We start from the raw sequence: 21,047 nt of genomic DNA, 5'->3' as shown, positions 1-21,047 counted from the left end.
AATGCAGGGCCCTAACAAACGGCCTCCACAGCTTACAGAGCTGCTAACACAGCTACACCACACAACTGAACTTGGGCAATGCAAGCCTGCTACAGCGAGTGAATGCACTAAGAAAGCTGGCATAAGTAACCTTAGTCCAAGCAACCTTTCCTATCATTTCTTAGAACTACTTATTTCTATTCTCCCCAACCAAAGAACCAGCTAACACTAAAGCAATTTACTAAAAACAGGTAAGGCCCAAATGAAAATTTAACACTTCCTTGTGTCATTGATTTCATACCAATATTTAATATATATTAAAACAACAGATACCAACTTAAGAGTTAATTGCAAAATATGCCTAATTTCAAGATTAAAAACATTACATGCCAATGTGATTTTACATTTATACAGGACAGGACTCAGCTAATCCAATAAATACTTAGAACAACTTTTTTTTTTTAAAGACATGGTCTCACTATGTGGCTGGCTTGGAACTCACTATGTAGAACAGGATGGTCTTGAACTCAGAGACCAAGTGCTGGGATCAAAGGCAAGCACCACCACATCCAGAAAGAACTACCTTTGAATCTCCTTATTACTAGAGGTAAACCACCCCATCTTGTTTTTTTGACAGAAGGTGATGATTAGGGTCTCAACTTGACAGAAGTTAGAATCACTTAGGAGATAGGTCTCTGGGTTTCTCTACTGCAAATTACCTTGATTACATTAATTAAGGTGAAAAGACTCACCTGCTGTAGGTGGCGCCATTCCCTAAGCAGGGAATGCAAGGTTGCATAAGAATGGAGAGACACCAGGCATGGTAGTACACGTCTTTAGTCCCAGCACTCTTGAGGCAAAGGCAGGCAGGGCTCTGGTTTTTGTTTTGTTTTTTTGTTTTTTCGTTTTTTCAAGACAGGGTTTCTCTGTGTAGCTTTGCACCTTTCCTGGAACTCACTTTGGAGACCAGGCTGGCCTCGAACTCACAGAGATCCGCCTCCCAAGTGCTGGGATTAAAGGCGTGCGTCACCACCGCCCGGCAGCAGGCAGGTCTCTGTGAGTTCAAGGCCAACCTGCTCTACATAGCAAGTTCCAGGACAGCCAGGACCAAAGAGAGACCTTGTCTCAAAAGACAAAAAAAAGAGCAGAGAAAGCAATCTAAACCTGGGCATGCCTGCAATTCCTTGCTCTGTTCCCAATTACGGATTTCCTAGAACTGGGTACTCAAGCTCCTGCTGCTGTAAACTCCCAGTTATAATGGACCGTAATGTGGAACTGTGAGCTACAAGAAACCCTTTTTCCCCTGTCTTCCTTAGGGTGTTTACCACAGCAAGAGGAAAAGGAACTAAGACATTGAGACTTCCCATAGAGCCCAAATTGGCTTCAAACTCACAGCAACCCTCCCAGCCAGTCTCCCAAGTGCTACGAATATAGGTATATATCACCAAGCACTGCTAAACTTCCAATTTTGCTACAAAAGTTCTGTTATGTACAAGCTTCTGTGTGTGTGTGTGTGTGTGTGTGTGTGTGAGATGTGAGAGAGAGAGAGAGAGAGAGAGAGAAAGAGAGAGAGAAATATTAACTTCTACTCCATTACAGCACTCCAGACATTGACAACAAATATAAAAATTTACCTTGTGTTCTTGGTTACTCATCCACGATTTTAAGTGAAAATCAAGAGCTGAGTCTATTGAAGAAACAACAAAAACTGAGGGGTCAGATAATTATTCAACACAATAACACTTAAAAGCAACAAATAAATGAACTAAACTTTTTTCTTATCTTGAAACACAATCGAAGCATGTTCAGATTAATACAGGAATGACAGTACAGGAATAAGATTTAGTAAAGGGGAGAGAAATGACCTCCACATAAGCAAGCAGAGAAGTCCAAATACAGAAATAAGCTATCAACGACAGGCCTCCCTTATTCAACGGCATGGCTTACAGGACAAAAGAAGTGATGCTCAAACCTCAATTCAAGCACATTAGTAGGGGCTGCCACGCTGGAGCACAAAGTAAAATTTAAGTTGACCAACTGATAATAGCACTCTGATGATAAAGAAAAGGTTTGTACATTTAGAGATGTAGTCTAAAATATATATAAGAAAACAACACCTGAAATTTTACAGTGTAGGGAGAGTCACAATAAATGAATAGAGTACAGGAGCACAGCTCCATGGCCAGTGCTTGCTGAGCATGTGTGAGGCCCCGAGTCTGATCCCCAAGCAGCAGGACTTAGAACTGTCTCGGCCCCATGACCAGAAGTCGGAGGTTTGCTCCACCAGATACTCCCACCACAACAGTCATGCCCACAGCAGTGCGACCAGCCAAGCGTGGACAAGGTCACAGAAACGAAAAGCTACAATCAATCCTTTCTCCACTTAGGGTTTCCAGGCATTTATCAGTTTGACTGATATATATGTAAGTCTACTTTAATGTTTGAGTACTATCGAACTGACTTCCAAAGCAGCTGCACCATTTTCTTTCGGATGTGGTGGTACTTATTGTCTTTTCTCTCTTGAGACAGTGCCTTACTGTGTAGTCCTGGCTGTTCTAGAACTTGCTATATAGACTCATCTGGACTCAAACTCAGAGATTCTCCTGCCTCTGCTTCCTCGTACTTCAATTACAGATGTATACCAACACATTCAGCCACCATTTCCCATTTCTACCATTATGTATGCATTTTAATATCTACTTTAAAATAATTTTTTAAAGAGGGAGGGGAAAATGCAGTTGGTAGATAACATATAAGAGAAGAATAAATAGATTTTTTAAAAATAAAAATAATTATATCATTAAGTAAATAAAAAATGTCAAATGACTCATCTGAGTATTTCAAAAGTATAAACTTGATTGTTTAGAAATAATAATTCTAGAATTTCTAATTTATCCATTATATTAATACAAAAATAAGTTTAGGTTGATGGAAGGAAAGAGTACCGGCAATGTGCTCTTTGTTCTAAACATAAACATGCTAGTCATATCAACAGCACGGTTTCCAGGGCAAAGGAGCTCCATTTGTTTATCACAGCACAGAAACAAAGACTGACATCAAGCAAAGGACAGGGAAATTAAAACTATTAGAATGTATGCGTGAAATAATTTCTAACATTTCATACCTGGCACTTGTTCCCGAGGGGAAACTTCATCCAAAAGACGCTGACACTGAATGGATGTTGTAATGTTAGCTTGCTTCTCTTCTGCTCTTGGTCTCGTGAGAGCAAGTGGCAAATGTGGACTTTCTATGTAGTTCTTTTTCCTTAAGGCAGAGCTTTTTGAGGGAATAGAATTAGGACAAAATGTTAGTTACCTTAGGTATATATCTATAAAATGACCATTAATCAATTCTATATTTCATCTTTCAAAAAGGAAAATAGATATAAACAGTGAAATAAAAACTAAGTCCAACCAGAAAATGCAACTGGAGATGCACTCTGGGGACTAGATAAGCATGCTGGGTCCTGTAGCACACAGTCCACCAGATCTAAGGATAATATCTCTCTGCTACTCTGCCTCTCCAAAGAAAAATTTTTTATCTATCACATTGTAGTAGTATATTATTTTAAGGTATGTTACTTTTGTTTATGTTGCATTTATAACTCTGTGAAGCTGTGTTACTGTGCCTGTCTAAAACATCTGATGGTCCAATTAAGAACTGAACAGCCAATAGGAAGGCAGGAGAAAGGATAGGTGGGGCTGGCAGGCAGAGAGAATATTATATAGGAGAAATCTGGGAGGAGAAAGAAGAAAAGAGAGGGAGGAGTGAAAAGAGGAAAGAGCCAGAGGAGGAGGACCCCAGGAACCAGCCACCCAGCTACACAGCAAGCCACAGAATAAGAGTGAGATTTACAGAAGAGAACAGGAAAAGCCCAAAGGCAAAAGGTAGATGGAATAATTTAAGTTAAGGAAAGCTGGCAAAAAAGCCAAGCTAAGGCCAGGCATTCATAATTAAGAATAAGCTTCTGTGTGTGATTTATTTGGGAGCTGGGTGGAGGACCCCACCAAAGAGTTAAAAAAAAAAAAACAAAAAAAAAACTCCACATCACGTATTATGCCAACAAAAAAGTCCAGCTTTCTAAGACTGAGGTATACTTACAGACACCAGAATACTATGTTTGTCAAAACAGCAAAATCTTTGAATTAATAAAGGTTTTGTAGTTGTTTTGTTATTGTTATGATAAAGAGTCTCACTTGGTTCTTGGTTGCCTTAAAATCTGCATGTAGACCTGGCTAGCCTGGACTTTTGGTATTCCTGCATCTACCTCCCAAGTGCTGGAATTATAGTATGCCACCATGCCTGGGAAATAAAGGTTTCACAAATTTAACTCTACTCCCACTTCTGTTCTCATAGCTAACTTTCTATCTGCTTCTGCAATTTTGCTTGCAGATGAAATATTTCATGCTAACAGTAATTTCCTTTCAACCTACTTCTAGCTTGTGGATCTACAGAAACTCACCACAGCAGGAAAGGATGCAGAAAGACACACAGGGAAAAATCCCAAAATGTGACAAACACATCATTTGATAGAGACCAAGGGCCAAGCTTAAACTGCGTCAGGAGATCAACAAAAAGAACACAGAAACCAGACAGGCGGTGGTGGCACATGCCTTTAATCTCAGCACTCAGGAGACAGAGGCAAGCAGATCTCTGAGTTCTACAGAGCAAGTTCCAGCAAAATAGCCAGGGCTACACAGAGAAACTCTGTCTCAAAAAAAAATATAAAATAAAATAAAAATAAACCACAGAAAAAGAAAAAGAACATGTAACCATTGTCTGTTCTTTAGTTAACAGATAATAGACCCTGATGACCTTCCTAATAACCATCTATATTTTTTACTTTTTTCAATGAGTATGTTTCATTTACAGTCAGAAAAAAAAAAAATTAAAGGCTAAAAATGCAATTAAAAGATGTAAAGGAAGGGTCTTACAGATGTTAAGTAGTAGTATTCAAAGACAAGGTCATTCATTTTCCCCAAGACAAAGGGTAGCTTGACCAGAGGGCAAATGAAGGCAAGAACTTACTCATACTCATCACCCTGAAAGCTGAGCTGTAATCTTTGTCTTGGTTCAGCGGTGTCCCCCTGGCAACTGGAAGATGAGACAGAAGGAAGTGAAAGCCTTCCTTCAAGTAAGTATGACGCCTGGACATCAGGACACCTATACAAAAGTGTTAATTTCAAATTATTTACCATTAAAACTCAGCTTGTTGGGCTAAAGTTATAGTTTTCTGTTGTTGTTTTTTATTTTTTTGTAGTGCTTGCCTAGATGTACAAAACCTTGGATTTGATCCCAACACTATATACTCTGGGCATGGTGGTAGCTTATAATTATATGTAGAAATAGGAGGACCAGGAACTCAAGGTCATGCTGAGCTACAGTAAGTTTGAGACCAACCTAGTCTACATGAAACCTGTCTCAAAATTAACTAATGTCATAAGGTTACACAATAATAAAACTAGCCACCATCAAATAAAAATACACGGGAGGCCGAGTGTTCAAAAATCATCTTTTGGAGAGTTACTACAGTCCCTTCGTCCCAAAGGTAAATGCTATCCCTTATCAAATAGTCAGGCTGGAAGGAGAAGGTGCTCAGATGTGTAAGCGTGGTCAGATTTTACACACTGTCCAGACCATACATGAAATCACGCGTGAAAACTACACACATCACATCTACAGTGATATAAATAAAACGTACTTAGCCAAATGTGTACTTATTCAGTTATAAAACTAGAATAAGAAAAATGAAAAACTAAAATAAAAGTTGGTTTTGTTCCTAAGAATAAGAAACTTGATCTGGCCAGGCGTGGTGGCACATGCCTTTAATCCTAGCACTTGGGAGGTAGAAGCAAGGGTCTAAATTTTAGGCCAACCTGGTCTACAAAGAGTTACAGGACAACCAGGGTTGTTAAACTGAGAAACCCTATTTCAAACTCCCCCGCCCCAAAAAAGAATTTTGAGTTGAGTAACTGAAAATGATTTGAATATAAAGCTGAGTTACTTCCGAGCACACAAGGGTTAGGGATGTAGAAAGTGGTGAAGTGCTTGCCTAACACACACAAGGTCCTCAGGTCAATCCACAGTACAGAAAGAATCAGAAACATTCAATAAACTTGGCTAGCGAAGAAAAGGAGCCACACAAACACAGTAAAGCACGAAGCTGGCTGAAATGAAGTGAAAAGGGAAACTATCACATAAAAAGATGCAGTGATCCGAAGCCACAATCCCAGATCGACGCTGAGAAACAGTTTACTAGTCTCCTTGTATAACTAGAAAACTCAATTCATAGATGTCTTTTCAGACATATTCTAGAACATGAAACAGGAAAGTATCTAAAACCAGTAAGATGAGAAAATAAAAGAATGACAGCGACCCAGAAAAGCAGGAAGGGAGTCAGAAACTCAAGTCCTAACACATTCCATACCCAGCTCTCTTGTGTATCAGGTTTTCTGTTTTCTTTTTTTTTTTTTTTTTTAAGATTTATGTATTTGTTATGTATACAGCATGTATGACTGCAGGCCAGAAGAGGGCACCAGATCTCATTACAGATGATTGTAATGTGGTGCTGGGTATTGAACTCAGGACCTCTGGAAGAGCAGTCAGTGCTCTTATCCTCTGAGCCATCTCTTCAGCCTGTGTATCAGTTTATTATGGGGTTTGTAAACCTGAAAAAAAAATGTTCAAGTAAGCCTTACCTGCTGTCAATGCTGGGTCTGTTCCTGGCAAGTGTAGACACAGCAATGGGCAAGCCAAAATTTGATGAAAGAGTGACATTTTCCAAAACCTCACTATTACCAAGGAGTGAATTGGTTAAAAAGCTTGGAAATGACTCTTCTGCTATACCTCGAAAATCTTCCATCTCACTGCAACAACAGCATTTTTAAATAAGTTGAATATTCTATTACCATACCATTTTCCAATAATCAAAAGAACAAGGTCTCAAAAAAGACAAGATTTTTGCAACATCAATAAGAAAGAATACCTACTAACAAATACTCTGAGCTAAAGTAAGCCTCAGAATACTTTGCTACCACCAGGCACAAGCCTTTACTCTCAGCACTCAGGAGGTAGATGCAGGCAGATCTCTGAGTTCAAGGCCAGCCTGGTCTACAATGTTGATTTTTCAAGACAGCCAGGGCTGTTTCTCAGAGAAGCACTGTCTCAAAAAAACAAAACAAAACAAACAAAAAGAATACCTTGCTACCTTACAGTTGAGAATAAACACATCAAATACTAAACTTACCTTCCTAGAACCAACACAGTACAGAAAAAAAAGTTGGACTTGCCCAGGGTTTAGTGGAGGATGGAATATGAATTATCACAAACTTAACCAGTAAGGAAAGCAAAGATGGCTAAAAGTAATGATTTTTAGGGTAAGTTTAGAATTTTGAGATTTAGAGCTGGCAAGATGGCCCAGTGGGTAGATGCTTGCTGTCAAGCCTGATGATCTAAGTTTATTCCCACATGGTGGAAGGAGATAATCAATTCCCATAAGTTGTCTTCTGATAGCTACAAATGAGCTGTGGCACTTATATATCCACAACTACACATATACTCAGATATACACATAGAAGTAAATAAATAAATATAAAGGAACGAGGCAGCGGTGGCGCACGCCTTTAGTCCCAGCACTCGGGAGGCAGAGGCAGGTGGATCTCTGTGAGTTCGAGGCCAGCCTGGGCTACAGAGTGAGTTCCAGGAAAGTCACCAAAGCTACACAGAGAAACCCTGTCTCGAAAAAAATAAATAAATAAATAAAAAGGAAAAAAAATCAATCTTAATGACTTTAAAAAGTGGGCATTTAGTCATTTTCAACACTTAATAAAAACAGTAAGAACAAATCTAAATCTAGCCCTGGGCTAGTGGGATGGGTCAGTGAATGGAGCCACTGGCTGCCAAATGACCTAATGACCTAAGTTTGATCCACATGATGGCAAGAGAGAACCAACTTCTACAAACTGTCTTGTGACTTCTATATGTACGTTGTGGTACATGCATGCCCCCACATATAAACATTCACACAAAATAAACCAACCAATCTAGCTCCTGGTTTCAGAGATTATTATTTTGGTCTTGTCAGATTTTAAGGACGTGAGGGACTGAACCCAGGTCTTTGAGCATGTTAAACACATGCTATGTACCACATGGTATATAACCATGAACCATACTCCAGTCATAGATTTAAGAATAACTAAACCAGGCTGGAGAGATGGTTCAGCTGTTAAAGGCTAGGCTCATGACCGAAGTGTCAAGAATAAATATACAGGTTTCTGTGTAAGAATAACTAAACCAGGCTGGAGAGATGGTTCAGCTGTTAAAGGCTAGGCTCATGACCGAAGTGTCAAGAATAAATATACAGGTTTCTGTCTTTGTCTTTGGGGTTTTTTGTTTGTTTGTTTGTTTGTTTGTTTGTGTTTTTTTGTTTTTTTGAGACAGGGTTTCTCTGTGTAGCTTTGCGCCTTTCCTGGAACTCGCTCTGGAGACCAGGTTGGCCTCGAACTCACAGAGATCCGCCTGGCTCTGCCTCCCAAGTGCTGGGATTAAAGGCATGCGCCACCACCGCCTGGCCATTGGTTTTTGAGACAGAGTCTTGGTATATAATGCTGGTTGGCCTACATTTACTAGGCAGCCCAAGCTGGGCTCAAACTCATACCAATCCTGATGTCACAGCTTCCCAAGTGCTGGAATTATAGGTGAAGCACCATGCCCAGAGTGCATGTGGAGGCCGGAAGTCACCGTCAGTCTTCCTCAGCTACTCTCTTGTTTTTTGAGATAGGATCTCTCACTGACCCAAAACTCATCAAGTCAGCCAGGCTGACTGGTCATGTGCTCCAGGATTCCTCCTGTCCTTACCGCTGCCTCCTTCCCCCAGGGCTTTGGTTACAGACATATGCCACTCAGACAGCCTTTATGTGGATCCTGGGATCCAGACTTCACGTTTGCACTCAGCTGAGCTGTGTTCCCTTGAATATCGCTTAAAACATAAGCCCATTCAAGGACTGTGCTTCGAGTAAAGACAGCTGGCACATGGGCATGGCAGAATGACAGAACTGGCATACAAACCACTAAGTGTAGAAGACCCAGGCACAAAATCTCTATCAGTAAAAATGGATAAGCTGACATTGGCCCCTGGTTCAACTTGACTCTGATCCGTGTTCAGATGCTACTTTATTTCCAAAATCTTTCAGGAAGCCTCCTTCCTAAGGACTAATTTTCCTGGTCCTAACTACTAGGGAGTAGTGGGATCATGGGATCTTAAGAGAAGAATCTACTAACATGATTTTGCTAACCAACATAATTCTAACTGCATTCTAAATACTTATCCTCATACCTGCAGGTAAGTGTAGCTCCCAACCTTCACCAAAGAAGCTTCTCTTTGCAGCAGAAAACAGTCAAAATGCAGAGAAAACTAATCATGTGGTACCCAGCCCCAATGGTCACACCTACAACACATCCTGAACCTAAGCCTCAGGGAACACTGAAGGAGGGATGGAAAGACTATGAATCAGAAGACCAGAAACTCTGCCTAAGACTTTGTCTCCTAAACTGATGGTGGTATACACTTTCAATCCCAGAACTTGGGAGGCAGAGGCAGGAGGATTTCTTTGAGTTCTAGTCCAGCCTGGTCTAAAGAGTTAGTTCCTGGACAGCCAGGGGTACTCAAAGAAACTCAGTCTTGGAAAAAAAAAAAAAGATTCTGTCCACGAGAAACGACAGGAAAACTTCAGCCATGATAGCACAACAATATGGCTGCTGAAACAAGACTTGACCACCACCAACAGACAATGTGAAGGGGGTGTTTCCTGGGCCCACCCTACAGAGAGAACTACAGGCAACTAAAGGATGCTAAGAGCAGAAGTAATATATAGTCTTACCCCAGAGAGGAGTCTGCTCATTGGTTATCTAATATCAAGTGGTCAGCCCTGTAATCATGTACATACAAGAAACACTGACTGGACTGTGTGTGTGTGTGTGTGTGTGTGTGTGTGTGTGTGTGTGTGTGTGTGTGTAATTATAACTGAAGAGGAAGTGAGAAATTTGGGGGGAGGATATAAAAAAAGTTGTAGGAAAGAAAAGGAACAGAGGAAAGTGATGTAATTAAATTTTAATTTAAAAAATCAGAGTGCCTACTAGATAAGCTCTGTGTGAATTTCAGTAAAGAAAATAATGAGAGGAGATAAAAAGATAAATCTTCTAGAAATGAGGCTACTGGCACTTCCTGATGCATGGGAAAAACAAGCATGAGATGATGGTTTTAAGTAAAGTAGTAAGAGAATTAGAATTCATCAGCCATCTACTACCTTAACTCATTGAATCCACAGAAAGGTTTATGATTAGGGGTAATACGCTATTTTACAAATGAAAACACAAACTGGAGACCAAACTGAAATTTCCAAAACTTGTACAATTTTTAAGATCGAAACTCAACTCTGATTTTAAATTTTCCTCTAAGTTTATGATAACAATTGCAACTATTCCAGTGTATTGTGGTACTGGATGGAAAAAATTGCATTCAGTGACATTAACACAACAGAAATGTGCTGTGGGATGGTCTGTATGTCAAATTGCTCTGATTGGTCAATAAATAAAACACTGATTGGCCAGTGGCCAGGCAGGAAGTAGGTGGGACAAGGAGAGAGGAGAATTCTGGGATGCGGAAGGCTGAGGCAGGGAGACACTGCCAGCCACCGCCATGACCAGCAGCATGTGAAGACGCCAGTAAGCCACCAGCCACGTGGCAAGGTATAGATTTATGGATTAATTTAAGCTATAAGAACAGTTAGCAAGAAGCCTGCCACGGCCATACAGTTTGTATGCAATATAAGTCTCTGTGTTTACTTGGTTGGGTCCGAGTGGCTGTGGGACTGGCGGGTGAAAAAGATTTGTCCTGACTGTGGGCCAGGGCAGGAAAACTCTAGCTACAGAAATGAGCTTCAAATGATGTACAAAAAGTTTGGGCTCACTGGGAAGTGGTAGCGCACACCTTTGATCCCAGCACTTGGGAGGCAGAGCCAAGTGGATCGCTGTGAGTTCAAGGCCAGCCTGGTCTACAGAGCGAGATCCAGGACAGGCACCAAAACTACACAGAGAAACCCTGTCTCAAAAAACCAAAAAAAAAAAAAAAAAACTTTGGGCTCTTGAGAAGCAAGCCTGCAGTCCCAGCTAGTCAGAGGCTAAGACAGAATGACCACACAGTCAAAGCCAGCCTGGATAACCCTAATTCTCGAGATCTGTCTCAAAACAAAAAGTAATAAAAGGCCTAGGGAGATGGCTTAGAAGTAAATCATTTGTCTGACATGATCAAAGCCCAATATTCAAGCCCCACTACCCTAAAACTGAGTCTATATCCTGCAACTGACAAGAGTTTGGGGACTAGGCTCTAGTAATAATAAAAGATGATGCTAAGATTGATGACTAATGCATAGATTTTAGGCAGTGTGGACAGATTTACTTATTCTTCAAGGCAGAAAGCATTCAAGAGCTATAAAAATCGACTTGGTTCTACGAGCCCAAGCTCCTGCCTGAAGCTCTCCTTTTTCCCTCTACATTCGATCCCAACCCTTCTCACCAAAGCCTCTCTTTCTGCATGTTCCTTCCCACGCTTTACCTACTGTCAGTCGCTGTACCTACTGCTGGCCGTTTAAAAATCCTCCCTCTAATCAAAACGACTCTGAGATACCACCTTACACCTGTCAGAATGGTTACGATCAAAAACACCAATGACAACCAATGTTGGAGAGGATGTGGAGCAAAGGGAACACCCCTCCACTGTTGGTGGGAATGTAAACTTGTACAACCACTGTGGAAATCAGTATGGCGGTTTCTCAGAAAATTAGGAATTGAACTACCTCAAGACCCAGCCATCCCACTCTTGGGCATCTACCCAAGGAATGCTGATTCATACCATAAAGATACATGCTCAGCTATGTTCATAGCAGCACTATTTGTAATAGCCAGAACCTGGAAACAACCTAGATGCCCATCAACGGAAGAATGGATGGAAAAAATGTGGTACATATACACAATGGAGTACTACTCAGCAGAGAAAAACAATGAAAGCATGAAATTTGCAGGCAAATGGATGGAACTAGAAAAAAATCATCCTGAGGTAACCCAAACCCAGAAAGACAGTCATGGTATGTACTCACTCATAAGTGGATTCTAGATATAAAATAAAGAACAATCAGACCATAACCCATAGAACCATAGAGGTTTTATATATATAGCATGGAGGTCCCTAGGACGACTGTGGCTTATAATAAATTTCGGTTTTACTCAATTATTGAAAAAAAAAATAGCCAAATGAATGGAAACACATGAACTATGAACCAAAGGCTGAGGGGCCCCCAGCTGGATCAGGCCCTCTGAATAGGTGAGACAGTTGATTGGCTTGATCAGTTTGGGAGGCAACTAGGCAGTGGGACCAAGTCCTGTGCTCATTTCATGAGTTGGCTGTTTGAAACCTGGAGCTTATGCAGGGACACTTGGCTCAGTCTGGGAGGAAGGGACTGGACCTGCCTGGACTGAGTCTACCAGGTTGATCGCAGTCCTCAGGGGAGGCTTTGCCCTGGAGGAGGTGGGAATGGGGGGTAGGCTGGGGGGTAAGGGGAGGGTGTGGGAGGGGGGAGAATAGGGGAACCCATGGCTGATATGTAGAACTGAATGGTATTGTAAAATTAAATTAAATTAAATTAAATTAAAAAAAAAAATCCTCCCTCTAGCCGGGCGGTGGTGGCACACGCCTTTAATCCCAGCACTAGGGAGGCAGAGACAGGCGGATCTCTGTGAGTTCAAGGCCAGCCTGGGCTACCAAGTGAGCTCCAGGAAAGGCACCAAAGCTACACAGAGAAACCCTGTCTCAAAAAACCAAAAAAAAAAAAAAAAAAAAATCCTCCCTCTACCCACCCACCCCACCCCCCTTAGCTGCCACCTGACCACTCGACATACTCCCTTTCCTACATACTCCCTCCCTAACAGGAATCACACCTGACACCAGGTGGACCTCTGTCCTCTCCTAATGCACTCCATCCAAACAGTACTTGTCAACTTTACCAGTGACCTCCCTGTTGCTGAACCCTAAAAAACTGCAGGCAAGTTTTAGTCCTCACCATCTTCAGCCTAACAGAAGGAGATTCAGATGATTATTCCTTTACTGAGAAACTATTTCATATGGTTTGAGACACGGCTACCGCTCTCCTCTTGCTCTCCCAGCTGCTCCCTTTCTTTCTCCTTATCTCCAGCAATTCCAGAGGGAGCACAGTCCTGCATCTCTTCCACCTACATTTTCTGAGTATCTGCCTTCAGTTTCAAAGCTTGAAATCCTATGTGAGATGTATACCTCCAGTCTGGGCCACTCCCACAGGCCCTAGATATTAGATATCTAACAAGCACCCAAAGTATAAATCATGATTCTGTATCCTCCTCATCCCTTCAAAAAAAAAAATCTATTCAATATTTTGAACCAGAAAAAAATGGCAACTCCAACCCCTAGTCAGTTATACCAAAAACCTTAGTCACGGAATCCTTTGACACGACCTTCAACCCCTGAAATGCAATCCCTCATCAAATCTCCACGGCCACACTTTAATAACACAACGGGAATCCTGCCATTCTTCCAGGTCTCTACTTTCCCCCCTGGTCATTTCCTTTGTTTGCTTGTTTTAAAAAGACAGGGTCTTGCTATATATACCCCAATCTGGACTGGAACACACATCCTCCTGCCCAGCCTCCCAAGTGCCAGGATTATTACAGGCATACACCACTACACTTGACTCCTTCCTTTCTTCAATGACATTTCTCGTCTTCAATTCTATAAGCATGTTCAAAGTGCTCCTACATCAGAATGGAGAAGGCAAAAAGAACACGATCTGCCTGACCTTTCACTGCCTTTCTGGCTACCCTCTCACCTTCCCTCACAGCCAAGTGTCCAGGAGAGCACTTCCCAGTTACCACTTCTGTCTCGTCTGACATCTTCCGCCTCTCTCTGCTCCTCATACATTGTTTTCCACACTTTATATAACACAGGTTACACATTACACGATACAGGTCTGAATCCAAATGCCTCTGGGGTAAATACTGTCAGAAAGTAGGGCTATCACCTGGAAGTTATAGACCTCCCCTGAAGCCAATTAAATTCAATAGAATACTCAAACAAAACACAAGAACAGCTGCAGTGCATTCATGAGTGCAAAATCCATGTCCAAAGGCTATCCTGAAACCATCTACATCTGACTCTAATCCTGCCGCCCACCTTAGAGACCTCCAGTTTCCACGCTGTCACCCCGTCACCTTACACACAGTGATTTAAAGGACCACAATTCCCCTACTAAAAACGGTTTACTTTCCCTTCTGGTCTCTCTCCCCACTCAGGCTTGTTCACACATCCTGTAATACTCCGAGGTCGATGCGCACCTCAGGGCGTGCATTATTCTTCTCCCAGATAAGTGCATACCTATATTCTTTCTGACTTTGACCTCAACTTAAATGTTACCTTCTAAGAAAAGCAGTCCCTAATCAAATTTAGTTCCAGCCCCAACAGCCTTCATCATCAGTTTCACAACCTGGGGATCATTCTAATCTCTCCTGCTATCACAGTTATCAATTTATTCTTTTTTAAAATGATTTCATTTCTTTTATGTGCACTGGTGTTTTGCCTGCATGTATATCTGTGTAAGGGTGTTGGATCCCCTAGAACTGGAGTTGTGGACAGTTGTGAGCTGCCAGGTGGATGCTGGGAATTGAACCTGGGTCCTCTGGAAGAGCAACCAGTGCTCTTAACTGCTGAGCCATCTCTCCAGCCCCAGTTACCAACTTTGAATGTTTCTAATTTCAAATGTCTCTCTAGGGCTGAGACCCACTGCTTATTCCCAATGCATGCTGCCCATTACATTTTAAGCCACTGCACAAGTGTTCCAACTATCCTCCCTATGTCTAGTCTTAGACACCAATAATCCAGGAGGCTGAAGCAGGACTGCCTCAGGTTTCAGACCTGCCTGGGCTACACTGCCAGTACCATGCCAGACAGGGGTACAGAGGAAGATCTTGTATAAACAAAATTTAGCCGGGCGATGGTGCCGCACCCCTTTAATCCCAGGACTCGGGAGGCAGAGCCAGGAGGATCTCTGTGAGTTCCAGGCCAGCCTGATCTATAGAGCGAGATCCAGGAAAGGCACAAAGCTACACAGAGAAACACTGTCTCGAAAAACCAAAAAACAAAAAAAAAAAAGCACATGGCTCATCAGGTGTTTGCCATCAAGCCTGACAACCTGAGTTGGATCTCTAGGACCTATGCGATAGGAGAGATCCAACTCCCACAGGTTATCCTCTGACATGTGCATGCACACAAAATAATGTAATAATAAAATTTCAAAACTAAGCAAACAAAACCCCACTCATGCATACAGCACATTCCTAAAGCTTTCCTACACGGGAAAAGGCCCTAATTGCCTCAGTAATCCATTACCCACCATGTAATGTGAAGATAATTCAACGCTATCCATTCTATTCTAATATTGTATTTTAAACAAGTAGCCACCTTAACAATGTCATTTGCTATTTTATTTTTTTATTTTTGCTTGATTTTCCAAGACAGGGTTTCTCTGTGTAGCCTTAGCTGTCCTGGAGCTTGCTTTGTAGACCAGGCTGGCCATCTTGCTATTTTCTTAAAAGGGTTTAGGGGCCTCAATTTTCATGTATGGGCTTACTTGTATTTAATAAATGACATCCATGGGCACATAAAAGATTACCCCCTGTAGTCCTTACAGGTCTATGTATATAGTTACATTTAAAAAGTACATCCTGTGGGACTCAAAACACAGTCACAGTTGCCAGCAATCATCAATTAACTATTAGCCCACAGTGATAGCGTGTTAAAATTAGGTAGACATTTTTGTATATAACTTTTTAAAACTTACCGTGAACGTGGCCCACAAAGCTGTAATTTGAAGAAAAAGTTGGTTCGGGAGTAACGAGAATACCAGAAGCATGACCTCAAAATGGTAACTGCAAATGGAAGTATTGTCATATACACAGCTGTCCTCCAAATGACTGTGTCCAGAGGGACCTCATGCTTAACCACACAAAGTCTAAAAATCGGGAGCAAAGCAAAAAGAGGGGATGGTAAACAGTCTTTTCGTTTTGCATCAGCTGTTAGGGAAAAAAAAGTGTGAATGAAGCTTAGCAGACACCGGCTGACATAAGGGCCCTCCCCTCAGAGCCCAACCAAAAAACGTTACCTCCAGGGTGAAAGTCAGTCAAAAGGACAGGACCGCCCATCACAACAGAGTAAGGCGGTCGCCAGAGCACTTTGCAAAGCGCAGAGGCCCTGCGTCCCTCCCTCAGAAGCGGCCAGTCCCTGGCCTGACTGGAGGAAAGACGGACGCGGCGGCCCCAAAGCCCACGGCCAGGCCGGGAGTCCGGGGCCCCCCGAGCGGGCACCTGATCTCACAGTGCAGCCTCCAGCCCATGTCCCCACCAGGCCGGGCCGTCTCCGCCGCCCCCCAGCAGCCGCAGCGCGGGCCCCACATCCAGAGCCCCGGCCGGCCCCTCAAGCCCACCGCACCGACGACCCTCCTCACCGGGCCAAGACCCCAAGCTCCAGAACCACGAGCGCCGGGGAAAACGTCCGCGGAAGGGGCGGCTCCGCGGCGCTGCAAGTGCGCCTGCGCGCGGCGCGGAAGCCCGCGAGGTGCCCCGCCCTCGCGGAGCGAGGGGCGTGGCCTCCGCGCCCGCACCGGATTGGACTAGGCGTCGGGAAGGGGCCGGCAGAAGCCTGTGATTGGTGGAGACCGCGCGTCCCTCGATTTGAAGGCCCGGAGCCGCGCAGGCTGCGCTCAGAGAAGGCTTCCACTAGGCGCCGCCTTCCAAGTCTTGAGATGGATTACTCAGTTTGAGATCGCCTGGAGGCACCGAAAGCCACCTTACACACAAGGGGAAAAGCCCGGCCGAAATGTCCCCCCGTTTTTTTTTTTTCGTATCGCCGTTTGGCAGATGCAGAGACTTTATGGTTTGCTTTCAACAAATCATTCCTTGGGATACACGTGTCCCGACAGCTAGTTTCTACATCTAATCGCCTAGGATAGAGCTGGTCCTTAGCTGCCATTCTTCAAAGACCACACAAATCCCATCATTGCCTGTGCCCAGCACAAACTCTTTATCTGAAAAATCCTATAGTCTATCTTAAAATATCAAACACGGTCTTAAAGGGGAAGGGGCTCTCTCTTTTCCTAAGCTAATTCCTTAACGTCGACTGTTTTTCGATATCTTTTAAAGAAAGAATAAAATGTAGGGCGGTGGTGGCACAAATCCAGCACTCTGGAAGCAGAGGCAGGCGGATCTCTGAGTTCAAGGCCAGCCAGGTCTACAGAGCCAGAGGTACATACAGAAACCCTGTCTAGAAAAATCAACCAAAAAAAAAAAAAAAAAAAACTTAAACATAGAGAAAGGAGATGCAAAGTCAATAGTTGCTGTACCTGAGGTTAGCCTCGTCGGAAAAGTTATCTATTTACTTGATAATTTTCCACCCAAAAGCTTCCTGGGTGGTCACTCTTGGCTAACCTCTTGAGGGTTACTTCCCGGAAACAATGCCTATTAATGGCGCACACCCATGATCCCTGCGTTTGGCTGGCTGAGGACGTAGGATACAGTGCCCAAGATCCCCCAGCCTTGACAATACTAAGACACTGCCTTAGAAAATCGAAGCTTATTTTAAAAAATGAATGGTGCTTTATCTACTATTCTGTCTCGTCAAACTTTTTTTCCCTTTTGTGGTACTTGTGTATTGCTCACATCCAATTTAAAAAAAAAAAAAAAAGCCTGCCAAGCGGTAGTGGTACACTGCCTTTAATCCCAGCACTCAGGAGGCAGAGGTGATCAAGGCCAGCCTGATCTACAGAGTGAGTTCCAAGACAGCCAGGACTACATTCCGTCAGGGGAGGGGGGATGAAGGGGAAGGAAAAGAAAAAAAAAAGGTGGGGAGGGGGGAGGGCCTTCCAAACTGCTCTGCTGGGCCTCAAAGGAATTGATAGACTCCCCTTCTTTCACAAAGGATCTTAACCCATTTAGAGGTTAGCTGTGCAATGTGTCTAGGAGTCCTTCACCCTGTACCACTGAGTTCCCAAGAGATAGCCACAATCCTAAAGTCACCAGAACTTGCCCCAAAACACTCAGCAACCTGTTGATTCTCTGGTGACAGAGATGAATATATCAAAGGAAATACAGGTTAAAAAAAAAAAAAAAAAAAAAAAAAAAGCCTGAACTCTAATGCTAACCTGCCTAGATGGGAACCGTATCAGTGCCTCGTCTATAAAATGGGACTACTGGAGCCCTGGGTGGTTCAATTCATGTACCTGGGAAAGCGCTGGTGCATGGAAGCACTTGGTACTCGAAGTACACAACAGGTAGGAGCAACTGTCATACACCAGTATCTTACCTTACCTGCCAACTATAAAGAAAGATGGAATTCCCAATGTAACTTACAAATCTTTTTAGAACTTTGAGCCATAGAGGCCCTACAACCAGCGGTGCCTTCCGAAGAATTAGAAGTGATGCCTGTCCAAAACAAAAAATATAAAGGCCTGGTGCTCCTGTACCAATAGCTTTCAGTGGAATGCCTGTCAATATCCAATCCCAGTTACAAGATATGAATTTAGATTAATCACTTTCCTAAAAATCATGTTCTCTAAAAAGAACCCTATTGTCGTCTTCGTCCCCGGCCAACTGTTCAACCCATGAAAATGCCACATCTCTTCCAAATTCCGCCAGCAAAAGCAAGTCAGCAGCTGCTGTGGGATGGTCTGTATGTCAAATTGCTCTGATTGGTCAATAAATAAAACACTGATTGGCCAGTGGCCAGGCAGGAAGTAGGTGGGACAAGGAGAGAGGAGAATTCTGGGAAGCGGAAGGCTGAAGCAGAGAGACACTGCCAGCTGCCACCATGACCAGCAGCATGTGAAGACGCCGGTAAGCCACCAGCCATGTGGCAAGGTATATAGATATATGGAAATGGATTAATTTAAGCTATAAGAACAGTTAGCAAGAAGCCTGCCACGGCCATACAGTTTATAAGTAATATAAGTGTCTGAGTGATTATTTTATACGTGGACTGCAGGGTTTGGTGGAACCTGGAGAGAAGCCCTCCAGCTACAAGTGGCTTTTATACTTATCATGCATTCACTGTTTTGTATGTCAGAACACATTATTCCATCTACTTTAGAAATGTTTTCTCAGAGCCCGGCGGTGGTGGTGGTGGTGGTGGTGGTGGTGGTGGTGGTGGTGGTGCGCGCCTTTAATCCCAGCACTCGGGAGGCAGAGCCAGGCGGATCTCTGTGAGTTCGAGGCCAGCCTGGGCTACCAAGTGAGTTCCAGGAAAAGCGCAAAGCTACACAGAGAAACCCTGTCTCGAAAAACCAAAAAAAAAAAAAAAAAAATGTTTTTTCACTAAACTGAATTTGTGGGCTCATTGATTACCTTTCCTTTGTTCACGTATCCTCTGGCACACAGCATTAGTATATTAGACTAAATTGAACTGGAGAATGGTTCTCAAGTCTCACCTTATTCTAACTCTACAATAAAGCCACTGAAATCTCTACAACATGAACTGTTAATTCTGAAATAGAATTCTTTAGACACCTTCCTTTAATCCTACTTAAGTCTACAACTTACCCCTTGAACAAAACTCTTAGGAATTATTTAAAAGAATTTCTTTTCACATTGCAATGCTAATTTTAAAGACAGTATTTCTTTTCCTTTTAGTAATAGGTCCTGCTATGAAGGCCAGGCTGGCCCCCAACTCATGAAAATCTTCCTGCCTCAACATCCCAAGTGCTGGGATTACAGACATGCACCACCATGTCTGGCTTACTTGACATCATTAAACACAACTCAAATGTCTCTTTAATTAAAATAGGCTCTATTATGGGCTGGAGCAATGGCTCACAGGTTAAGAGCACTGACTGTTCTTCCAGAGGTCCTGAGTTCAATTCCCAGCAACCACATGGCGGCTCACAAACATCTGTAATGAGATCTGGTGCCCTCTTCTGGCATGCAGGCAGAACACTGTATACATAATAAATCTTAAAAAAAAAAAAGAAAGAAAAAAATTTAAAAAAAAATAGGCTCTATGCTATCTAATCTTTATCATCTCTAATTTATGATGCTCTACATATAAAGTCTTAACAATTATGTCACCAGTGTGAAAAACATATTTGCACATATGAAATGCTTTTTAAAATACATCTGTTAGGGCTGGAGAGATGAGTCTAGAGAAGACCCAAGTTAGGTTCCCGGCACCAGCGTCCAGTAACTCACAGAGGCCTGTAACAGCAGCTCCAGGGAATCTGGCATCCTCTTCTGGACGCCAAGAGCACCTGAATTCACGAATGCATGAACTCACACATAAACATAATTAAAAACAGAATCTTTTTTTTTTTTTAAAGACATCTTTTTGCCTTGAAAGGTAAATCCTCAACAATTCCTAAGAAAACTAGGCCAAAATAAGATGACTGGCTCCATGGTTTTAATCACTTAACCATATTCAAATAAAACTTGCTTTCTGACTACAAATTAGCATTGAACCAGGCATGGTAGTATATGCTCTTGATCCCAGCACTTGTGAAACAGAGACACATAGATCTCTGAGTTCAAAGCCAGCCTTGTCTACATAGTGAGTCCCAAGAAAGCAGGGGTATGTAGAGACCCTGTTGTCCCCCCTCCCCACCCTCAAAAACAACAGTAACAATAATGCTGAGTACTGAGACTGAAGTCAACATTTGTCAGTTCTGAATGTTAACTTACATATTGATGTTCTGTTTTAATGACATTTCCATTGCGTGCGTGCGTGGAGTCAAAAAACCAGCTGGAGCTGGTTCTCTCCTGCCACCGTGTGGTTTCTGGGGAATGCATTCAAGTCGTCAGTTTCCGTGGTAGGCATCTTTACCCAATGAGCAATCTCACCTAGTATGGCACCTTTTTATGAAACAATCCCCTGATAAATAAACATTTTTTTTTCAGCTTTTTTGGTTTTGTGACATGGTAAAAGGAAACTAAGCCTAAACTATCTTCAATAA

The 21,047-nt window shown here is 42.6% G+C and overlaps 1 protein-coding gene across 4 annotated transcripts in view; it reads right to left on the bottom strand.

Annotated features, from left to right (window-relative positions):
• Positions 1–16,666, bottom strand: part of Cep192 (centrosomal protein 192) — an 85,714-nt gene extending 69,048 nt beyond the window's left edge. For 2 of the 4 annotated variants that reach the window (XM_028864656.1, XM_028864657.1), the window contains exons 1-6: positions 16,560–16,666; positions 15,897–16,067; positions 6,678–6,845; positions 5,008–5,142; positions 3,104–3,255; positions 1,614–1,666 (exon numbers count right to left, since the gene is read on the bottom strand). In XM_028864656.1, coding sequence (XP_028720489.1) covers positions 1,614–1,666; positions 3,104–3,255; positions 5,008–5,142; positions 6,678–6,845; positions 15,897–16,006 — 618 coding nt within the window. In that variant the 5' untranslated portion in view covers positions 16,007–16,067; positions 16,560–16,666. The remainder of the gene's footprint in view (positions 1–1,613; positions 1,667–3,103; positions 3,256–5,007; positions 5,143–6,677; positions 6,846–15,896; positions 16,068–16,559) is intronic. The other 2 variants (XM_028864658.2, XM_028864659.2) reach the window with 2 other exon arrangements.
• Positions 16,667–21,047: the final 4,381 nt, after the last annotated feature.

Source organism: Peromyscus leucopus, chromosome 19 (genome assembly GCF_004664715.2).
Source record: "Peromyscus leucopus breed LL Stock chromosome 19, UCI_PerLeu_2.1, whole genome shotgun sequence".
Taxonomy (NCBI): domain Eukaryota; kingdom Metazoa; phylum Chordata; class Mammalia; order Rodentia; family Cricetidae; genus Peromyscus; species Peromyscus leucopus.
This window is presented reverse-complemented; position numbering and strand designations above follow the sequence as displayed.